The sequence below is a fragment of the Vulpes lagopus genome, chromosome 3 (genome assembly GCF_018345385.1).
Source record: "Vulpes lagopus strain Blue_001 chromosome 3, ASM1834538v1, whole genome shotgun sequence".
Taxonomy (NCBI): domain Eukaryota; kingdom Metazoa; phylum Chordata; class Mammalia; order Carnivora; family Canidae; genus Vulpes; species Vulpes lagopus.
Window position 1 is genome coordinate 129,616,878 of NC_054826.1, and position 10,050 is coordinate 129,626,927.

At 44.8% G+C, this 10,050-nt stretch overlaps 1 protein-coding gene across 1 annotated transcript; it reads left to right on the forward strand.

Moving 5' to 3' along the window:
* Positions 1-622: 622 nt before the first annotated feature.
* LOC121486385 (pepsin B-like) lies at positions 623-9,276 on the forward strand. The gene is made up of 9 exons (XM_041747238.1): positions 623-678; positions 1,249-1,405; positions 2,761-2,878; positions 3,367-3,485; positions 4,138-4,337; positions 5,896-6,018; positions 7,812-7,959; positions 8,798-8,896; positions 9,124-9,276. The coding sequence occupies exons 1-9, from the start codon at positions 623-625 to the stop codon at positions 9,274-9,276; spliced, it is 1,173 nt and encodes a 390-aa protein (XP_041603172.1).
* Positions 9,277-10,050: the final 774 nt, after the last annotated feature.

The window sequence follows — 10,050 nt, forward strand, 5'->3', positions numbered from 1 at the left end:
AAATTTCTTTGTACCCCCAGAGCTTAGTGCAGAAGTGAGCACTAAGCACTAAGATGGAGTAGACCTTCCATCAGCGTTGGCTAATTGAGAACTAAGAAACAGAAAATACAGATCAGAGTGCCATGGGCTATGAGAATCACAGCAGAAGACTATAGATGAGTCTGATGAGAGGAACAGGAAGGAAAAGGGGAAGCCGAAGTGGAGAGTCTACTGTAAATCTCCAGAAAGCACATGGACTTTGGAGCCAAAGAACAGATTGTTCTGGCAGAAGTTGCCAGCACCTATTTCCCAGTAGATGCGGGCACCAGGATCCTTCGTCCCCAGTGCATTTCACATTTGTTATCATATCCTTTGGATTCCATCAGCAAAGCCACTAATCACTTTTTAAATTGACTGCAGAGTGGATATTAAAGGCCAAGGTGTTTGCCAGAAGGAAAAACAAACAGAACCCATGGATGTGTAGGAGCACAAGCTGGTACAAGGCTAAGAAGCCCACATGCCAACAGGGGGAAAGTGCAGGGAGATCAGGGTATAAAAGAGAGACTCAATCTCCCTCTGTCTGTTCCAACTCTTGGGTGTGCCACTGTGTCCTGTGTGTCTGTGGGCCACTGAAATCAGCACCATGAAGATCCTGGTCTTGGTTTTGGTTTGCCTACACCTCTCAGAGGGTGTGGAAAGGTGTGTATAGGGATTCAGCTTTACAGTGATACTCAGCCCCAAGGCAGCACCAGAAGCTGGGGTAGAGCAAAGGCCTTCCCCTGCAGATCTCATGGAAAAGCGGGCAGATTGTGTCTTGGTACATGAACCCCAAAACCACAGGGACCAAAGACTTAAAATGGATGATGATGATGATGATGATGATGATGAGTGTATGTAGGTGTGTGTGTGTGGTGTGTGTGTATGTTTTTAAAGGTACGTTGATGTTTTGTTGGCTAAGAAAGAGGCATACAGGGCTCATGTCTCAAGTTTATAGGAGGGACTTTGGATAAACAGAAATTTATTCCTTGGAAACAATATGCAAGCAGGAAACCCCAAATATACCTTGTAGTGGGTTTTCAGGCTAGGAATGCTGCTGGAAATGCTGGAGTGACTGCAGTGGTCAGAACTCACTAGAATCCAGGAGGATTTCTTATAAGAGGCTCTTCTAAGAGGACTAGGGAGGTTTGAAAACTCCAGATCAGGTCATTGAAGGGATTGCTATAATGGGGAAGGTGAAGCTCACTCCTTTTGTTTGGCTATTCTCCACAGAATTATCCTGAAGAAAGGCAAGTCTATCCGCCAGGTGATGGAAGAGCGGGGTGTCCTCGAGACATTTCTGAGGAACCACCCAAAGGTTGACCCAGCTGCCAAGTATCTTTTCAATAATGATGCTGTTGCTTATGAGCCCTTCACCAACTACCTGAATGTAAGTGAAGGGGGAGGTAATGTCCATAACCTTTGGCTAATAAGCACTCTTGATACCTATTTAGACCTCCCATTAGCTCTGATTTTGGTCTTTTTACTAAACCTATGTCTCACCTTCCTATGGAAAGTATCTGGGTAATGAGTTGGTACCACCTGACACTATAGTATTTCCTTTCCTTCCTTCTTTCCTCTCATTACTGGCTCACTCTAAAGCTCTCTTTATATGGTTAAGAGATTCACAGTGACATATTCAAGTCAGTTGAGAGGGCCAGGAAGGAAGTCCCAGTGATGAGCTGCAGGGGAAAGAAGGAGAGCACGTGCAAAGCTGCCAGGCAAAATCTCCAGTGGTCCCAGCTGCTATATATCTTCCCTTTTGGAAACATACACCGGTACTCAGAGCAAGTATTTGAACATTCTTTAGGCTACAGTGTCTGCTCAGGGCATCTCATCATACTGGTGTCCTATAGGCTGTCTTTAGTGAGGTGTTACATGCGTGTCAGATCTAGAAGCCACCCTAGGGATTTCCTACTTGGACTTCCCCTTTCTATAGATGTAGAAGAAGAGGCAGGTAAGTGACGTGGCTGGCCCGAATTCACTTGGAACTGAAACTGCGTCTCAGTGAAGTTATCTTTTTGCTTTCCATGCTACGTCTCATTCTAGGTTTCCTGGGGCCTTAGCTACTACGTGACCAGAAGGAGAAGAATGGTGGGGAAATATCTAACACTGGAAGAGAAAGAGGGGTGTGTGTGTGTGTGTGTGTGTGTGTGTGTGTGTGTGTGAGAGAGAGAGAGAGAGAGAGAGAGAGAAGGGGAGGATGGATGGACACTGGGAGTGAAGAAAAAAGTGATTGCTTCTCCAACTTTGCATGTTCTGGCACAGAATGATAAATCCATGGAGGTATTACATGATACAATGTACAAAAAGCTTTGGAAGAAGATATTGTCTGCCAGACTAATTCTCACCTAGTCAAAATCTTGCAATTAGGGACAAAAATGGGAATATTGAGGGGATCTGGTTCCAGATATGAAGGAGCACTTCTGGAAAGAGGAGAATATTATTTGGAAAAAATGTGGTTTCTAGTGAGTCAACTTGTTCCCCCCGTCTTTAGGAGGAGCCTTGGCAGCTGAATGAGAGTGACAATCTTTTTTTTTTAATTTTTATTTATTTATGATAATCACACAGAAAGAGAGAAAGAGAGAGGCAGAGACATAGGCAGAGGGAGAAGCAGGCTCCATGCACCGGGAGCCCGACGTGGGATTCGATCCTGGGTCTCCAGGATCGCGCTCTGGGCCAAAGGCAGGTGCTAAGCTGCTGCGCCACCCAAGGATCCCGAGTGACAATCTTTTGTCTTTGCAGTCCTATTACTTTGGAGAGATCAGCATTGGGACACCACCACAAAATTTCCTGGTCCTCTTTGATACGGGCTCCTCCAACCTGTGGGTGCCCTCCACCTACTGCCAGAGCCAGGCCTGCTGTGAGTATACCACCATAGATAGGAGAAGAGGGTGGGGCAGAGTCAGAATTGATCACAAACTCAGCATCAAAGTCCCAAGTTCCCGGTGCATACCCTTGATCTCATCCTCCTTAAATTCAGACCATCTGGAAATCTTGCCTTGGTCTAGATTTCACTAGTACTACAGTTCTGGAGAGAGACAGCAGAAATAGACCAAGGCTTCCATTCCTTTCTACATTGTTCCTTTTCCTCAGCTTTCTCCTATTGGCCCCAATTCCTGGCACTTTTGTGTTGAGCAATCCCTTAGGAAATGGAAGGGATTGGGGCAGCATCTGTTTGCCAAGGGGACAGACTTTTGTGGGGCCACAGATTGTTTTCAGCATAAAGGATCTTGAGGCTGAGGCCCAATCTCAGGCTTGGTCTGATGGTCTTAGGCCATCAAGGATAGATGTCCTCCAAGTTTTTTGGAAAGTGTACTAACATTAACATTCCATTCTAATCTTACACAGCCAATCACAACACATTCAACCCCAGCAGTTCCTCTACCTACAGAAACAATGGACAAACCTATACACTATATTATGGAAGTGGCAGCCTGACTGTGCTCCTGGGATATGACACTGTGACTGTAAGTGCTGTTCTCATACTTCTGTGGGTCTGCTCTTTGGTTCCCCTTTTCTAGAGCCTTCATCTATCAGAGAGTCTCATGATTACTAAATAGGTACAAATTCCCAGAAGCTAATTGTGGGAAAGGATGCCAAAGGCCATCTAATTAAACCTTTCTCCCAAAACAAATTTGCCACCTCTCCCCGAAGCAGTCCTGATCGCAGCAGACTCTTTACATTGTGCTTCCCTGTGACTTTGCTCCTTGGTTGTAATGTGCCCTCTGCAGCCACATGGAGTATATCTGCTTTCTCTTCCACATGATTTCACTCTAGGTATTTGAAGACCTTCCTTTCACTATTTTCTTTTCTTTACATCAATCACCCACAGTTCCTATGTCATTTGTGCACATGGATTGTTCAATATAAAACCTGCCACTGTTCTTTCACTATCTATGGAAGTGGAAATTCTAAGTCCAGAACACAATGGCCTCTGCTTCCCCAACACCCACATGGTTGGTTGATACTGTTGTCCCTTCATCTTCCATACCCCATCTAATGATTGAGCTAAGCATGAAAAAAGCCAACTTCCTCCCCTAGAAAAGTATAGAGTCTATCCCTGGGCACTTAAGTCTGGGAAGGATCTGTCCACCTGAATTTTCTTTCTGCTTGTCCCAGGTTCAGAATATCGTCATCAATAACCAGGAATTTGGTCTGAGTGAGATTGAACCTAGCAACCCCTTCTACTATGCAAACTTTGATGGTATCCTGGGAATGGCCTACCCCAACCTGGCCGTTGGGGATAGCCCCACAGTCATGCAGAGCATGGTGCAGCAGGGCCAGCTCACTCAGCCCATCTTCAGCTTCTACTTCTCTCGGTGAGCATACGGGTCCTGGGTAGGTCTTAGCAAATTAGGTGTTGTGGGGGCTTTCAGCAAGTCAACATCAGACAAGGCTGAGGTTTTAACATATCCTGACACAATGAGTATAACCTGCTACATGCATTACATGTATTTCTGAAAATTCATAATTACATTTTTGAAGGGATTATATTTTTTTCACTAGAGGAGTTTTATAAAAAGATTTTATTTATGCATTTGACAGAGAGAGAGAGAGACAGAAAGAGAGTATGAGCAGGAGAAGGGACAGAGGGAGAGGGAGAAACAGACTCCCCACTGAGCAGAGAAGCCCAACAGGGGGCTTGATCCCTGGATCCTGAGATCACGACCTGAGCCAAAGGCAGACACCCAACTGACTGAGCCACCCAGGTGTCCCTGCACTAGAAGAATTTTCAATTCAGGCAAAGACATAAGATGACTCTTTCCTTAAAAACAAACTACAGTCCCTCAAGTTTTAATTAGTAAATGTGGAGATTGTTGTATTTGATTCACAGAGCCATAAAGCTTTAGAACAAGGTATATGATTACTTATTAATATAAATAATTACAAATATACAATAAAAAGGACTATAATAAATGATATTTATAATGTGTCTGGCTCTATAAAGAGGTCTTGTAGTTATTACTTCACATGACATCTCAAAAATCTTGTTATTAGCTTCATTTTTCCACAGATGAAATGCAGGCTCAAACAGGTGTTCAAAATTGAGCAGGGTCTGGTAGGTATGAAGCCATGACTCAAATGCAAACATCTTGAGCACAAATCTAACACTTTTCCTACTCTACTGGCTTTGAGCTTTTTAAAAAATATTTTATTTATTTATTCATGAGAAACACACAGAGAGAGGCAGAGACACAGGCAGAGGGAGAAGGAGGCTCCTCCCAGGGAGCCTGATGCAGAACTCAATCCCAGGACCCTGGGGTCACGACCTGAGCCAAAGGTAGATGCTTAGCCACTGAGCCACCCAGGTGCCCCTGGCTTTGAGCTTTTATGGCAAACTGTACTGATTCTTCTTCCTAATCACATGATACTCAGGGTACCTGAGTTCTTCAATGACCAGCAGGCCTAGGATAGGGAACAGAAGTGGTCTGAATCCCTTTAACACTGTCTAATTACCAACCTGAGCATGGCAGGAACATCCTCTTGACTGCACAGTAGATATCTCTCTCTCTCTATCAGGCCCCATCCCAGGTGGTCCCTGAGGTATTTCTTCTTTTCTCACTCTGACCCCAGGAGAGTTTCTCTGGAATGCTTTGATAGTTTGTTTTCACAGGCCTAGTTTCCAATTCCATCTCCTCTTTTATGGGAATAGTCTGTGTTTCCAGTTCTCTGATACTCTGGGTGTTCCTCTGAGGAGCCTCTTCTCCCTTGTGCCTTGAGCCTGGTGGAGTCTGAGAGCAGGTCAGAGGATGATACCCCTTGTGCTGTGGTTCCTCTGTGTCTGAAAGACAGAGGGATAGTTAAAGCGGAGGGAGGACCTGCCTGAAACTATGTGAGTTATGGGAAGAACTTGTGCTCTTCTCCTTTTCTCCCCAGCCAACCAACCTATGAGTATGGTGGAGAGCTCATCCTGGGAGGTGTGGACACACAGTTTTATTCTGGTGAGATCGTCTGGGCTCCAGTCACTCGGGAAATGTACTGGCAGGTTGCCATCGATGAGTAAGTACAGAGGAAAATTCCTATGGATTGTGGATACCCCTAGGGTGTTCCTCCAGTGTGACAATATTTCCTGTTCTTGCATTGGCACAAACTTCATAAAGAATCAGCAAATCCTCATGCTCATTATTCCAGGAGCTCAGTAGACTCTGGCATCAGGCTCTAGACTAAACTTTTTGACTTGTCATTGAGCCTTGTCATGCCAGCAGGTTGGTCATTCCTAGACTTCTGTGAACCCATGTCTTTGTTCCCTGAAGCTTCATTATCTCAAGTAGCACCATCTTTACCAAGTCCTTCATAAGTAAGAGTAACAGCTGTCATTGATGTTTTCTATGTGCCAGATACTGTGCTAAATATTTTATATATATTATTGTATGTGTATTTCACTGCAGCACTATAAGGTGGTCAGTAGTATATTTCATTGCACAGATAAAGAAATCAGGACTCAGAGGCTAAGTAACTTATCCAAAGTCATACATTTCACAAATTTCCAAATTTGAGCCCAGGGATATCTGATCCCATAGCTCAGGACTATGACTCAGTTACTTCTACACTCCAGGCCTTCAGGAAATCTCCATCACTGCCAATTAAAGATACACTTCTTTGGCCTTTACTCAAGACCATATATAACAGCAGGGCACTTCCTACGGGTACAGCCTTCCCACCACTTCCTGATGTGCAGCACAGACTTCACCATGTCCTTGCACCTCGCCATGACTTTCCTGCTGCTTCTCTTTTGACTATATCACCTGAAGTGCCCCCCTCATGTCCTGGGTGCATCCTTCTGAGCCCAGATGAAGTCCTCTCTCCCTCGAAAAGGTCTCTTAGGGGCTCAATCTTTCAGTCCCATAGTATTACTGGCATGTATCCCAACTTGTATCTCCTCATTTCAGGGTAGCCACAGGGACACCAGCCCAATGTGCATGAATAGACAGGGAGATAAGCAGTTGAATATCTGGCAAGTCGTTTTCTGTGCCCCTAATAGAGGGGTCTTGTCACTTGGACCAATGGCACTCACCCTTTAAGCATCTCTTCTCTGAAAAATCCTTGTCTGACTGACTACTTCTCACCCCCACAGTAGATCAAGTTCCCCCTTCTCTGGCCTCTTTAGTTTTTTCATGGAACTCACCATGGTTACAATCAAACCCTGTGTTTGATTGGGTGTTTCTATTAAGTGTCTGACAGTTCCACCACACTGCCATGTCTGTTTTTTGTTCACCATTATATCCAAGTGCCTTGATCCACCAACAGTACTCAAAACATACATGGACTGAAGAGGAAGGGTAGAGCTGCAGAAAAAGCTGAATGAGGAATCAGGGAGTGCATCACAAAGAACCGTATTATGGCAATCACCAGCTACAGCGATAAGTCATGACTTAATATATTAGTCGTGTAGTCTCATGCCTATTAGAATGTACTCTTTATAAACAGATAATGTAATTAGTCCTCCTTGTATCACCATAATAGTTGTAAGAGTGTCTTGCATATAGTAGGTGCACAAAGTGTGTTTATGAAGTGATTACCATCTGGCAGCTTTTGACACTGTGTGCCAGGCCTCATGTAGGTAGATTAAAGAAGATAAGACACAGTCTTGCCTCTTCAGAGCTTTCAGTCAGAGCTGAGGGGGTTACCAGAACAAGAAAACACAAAACATTACATGGACAGCTGTGTCGTGGGGTGGCCTGGTTTCCTGGAAAAGGCAGAATGTTGAAGCTGCAAGGTTAGGGCAATTAGAGGGGATATGGACATGTTTGTGTCACAGGCACCTAATTCTCTTCTATTGGTGTTCCCCTCAGGTTCCTCGTCAATAATCAGGCCACTGGTTTGTGCTCCCAGGGCTGCCAGGCCATTGTGGATACAGGGACTTATGTGCTAGCTGTTCCCCAGCAGTTCATGGGCTCCTTCCTGCAAGAAACTGGAGCCCAGGAGGCTCAGAATGGTGATGTGAGTAACCAGAAGCCAAGGGTTTCTCTGTACATCCACACAGCCTTAGCACAGGATTTGGGCAGGGACCTGAGCCTCTGGTAGGACAGATCAGGTAGGGATACAACATGCCTTTCAGGCAAGGAGGGGTAAGGAAAGGTAGAAATACCAACTCTAATTCTGAGTATGGGCTGAATGGCTGTCAGGAGAGGTGGCTGTTCCTTTCCAGGTCCTAGGAGTATATCTCACCTTGATGTGGCCACTGTCATTTGACTATATGCAACAGAGCGAGGCATATTCCATTTGTCCATTCCACTTGGGTTTTTTTTTTTCTTGTTTAGGAGTTCTTTGCTTTTGCTCTGAGCAGCCTCCTGTGTCTACCCCAGATCCCCTTATATACACTTCTGTAGTTTGCTCCCCCTGCATGCAAGAGTCTAGTATAGTCAGACTAAATCTTGGTTCTTCAGGGTGTGTGTGTGTGTGTGTGTGTAGTACATTGACAGGTGCACACAAGTGTGGGTATGAATTTTCAAAAGCACACTTCCACAGGGTGTGCCCATGCTTCTCTGTAAGTGGTACATTCTGGCAGTAGAATCCTGCAATCTGAAATGAGCCTAACTCATTATGGCCATATAAATACAAGCAAAATCTTGGAGCTGAGATGTGTCCAAGGAGGCCCAGGAAAGTGGAAGCATCTGGTCAGTGTTGTGCCTGTGAATTGGGTTTTGCCTTCCATGCTCTCAACCAACCTCTGCTGGAAGGTCAGGAAGATAGTCTCACTGGGAAAGGGGAAATCAGGACCTTTGTCTGGGCCCACAGTCCAATGGCATTCTACAGTTCCGTTTCTCTTCTCTCTCAGTTTGTGGTCAACTGCAACTCCATACAGAGCATGCCCACCATCACCTTTGTCATCAGCGGGTCACCTTTACCTCTGCCTCCCTCTGCTTATGTCTTCAACGTACGTATGCATTCTAGGCCCCATGAATATGGGATTGGATGACCCAAAATTCCATTCTGTGTCCCAGCTCACATCTGGGCACCTATGGGAAGTCATCAGTGGCAGGGCTGAGGGTGAACAAGAGGCCAGAGACCCTATAGGTGTCATGGAATATAGGGTGGGAAGTTCCTGTGGGAAAAGGCCTTTCCATTCACCTGGTTATATCCTCATGTTCTTTGTATTTTCAGAACAATGGCTACTGCACACTTGGGATTGAGGCCACTTACCTGCCCTCCCCCACTGGGCAACCCCTGTGGACTCTGGGAGATGTCTTCCTCAAGGAATATTATACTATCTATGACCTTGCCAACAACAAGATGGGCTTTGCCCCCTCTGCCTAGACTAGCAAGAGGCAGCTGTCTCTACCCTCCCAGCAGGACTCTGGGGTTGCCCTACTGTTTCTCTGGGCTGACAGAAGCATTTTGGACTAGTCTGACCCTTCTATACACTAGTCTTACTTCCTGCAACTAATAAATCAAGAATCTCCAAAAATCCTTACTGTTCCTTCCAAATGTCTTCTTTGTGTTCTGCTTATAGTAGTTTCTTCTAAATTGAAAGTTAGCAATAGCTCTTTGGGGGAATCTGTTAATTCACCAATGGGAAAGGACATGGAGCAAAGGTTTCTGAGTGAGGACGCACAGCACAGACATTAAGGACACAGTAGTACCTACATGAGGTACTCTCGTAGAGGTGACCAGTCCTCCCAGCACTGGCACTTCCAACACATTTTTCACTCCGTTCTTAGAAAAGAATGTGAAACAGAGTAGTCTCTAACTCAAGAATATTAAAGAAGAAAAAAGTAACCTTAGAGAATGTTTCAAACTGGCTCTCTGAGGAAACAGATCAGAAAATGGTAGTTTTTCTTGAAGGGAGTAGCACATTTTTAATGAATAGTTTCTGGTATTTTCACAGACCCCATTCCTCCCTGCTTAATACAGATGGTCTCAAGCTGTTCGCATATACAATTCACCCGCCTGGTCCTGAAAGTTTTTGAGTTTTGAAACCCAGTCTCATTTTACAGTATAAGAAGGAGAGGCACAGACCTGTTATCATACAGTTAGTGTTAAAATCAGATCCAAAACTGTGCATTAAACATTTTTTAATTCTGTTGTTAT

Excerpts from the sequence above, each read along its gene's own strand:
- LOC121486385 (XM_041747238.1), top strand. The coding sequence starts at position 623 with ATGAAGATCCTGGTCTTGGTTTTGGTTTGCCTACACCTCTCAGAGGGT. Across the intron at positions 2,879-3,366 it reads CTGCCAGAGCCAGGCCTGCT|CCAATCACAACACATTCAAC; the intron begins GTGAGTATACCA and ends AATCTTACACAG. Across the intron at positions 8,897-9,123 it reads CCTCTGCTTATGTCTTCAAC|AACAATGGCTACTGCACACT; the intron begins GTACGTATGCAT and ends TTGTATTTTCAG.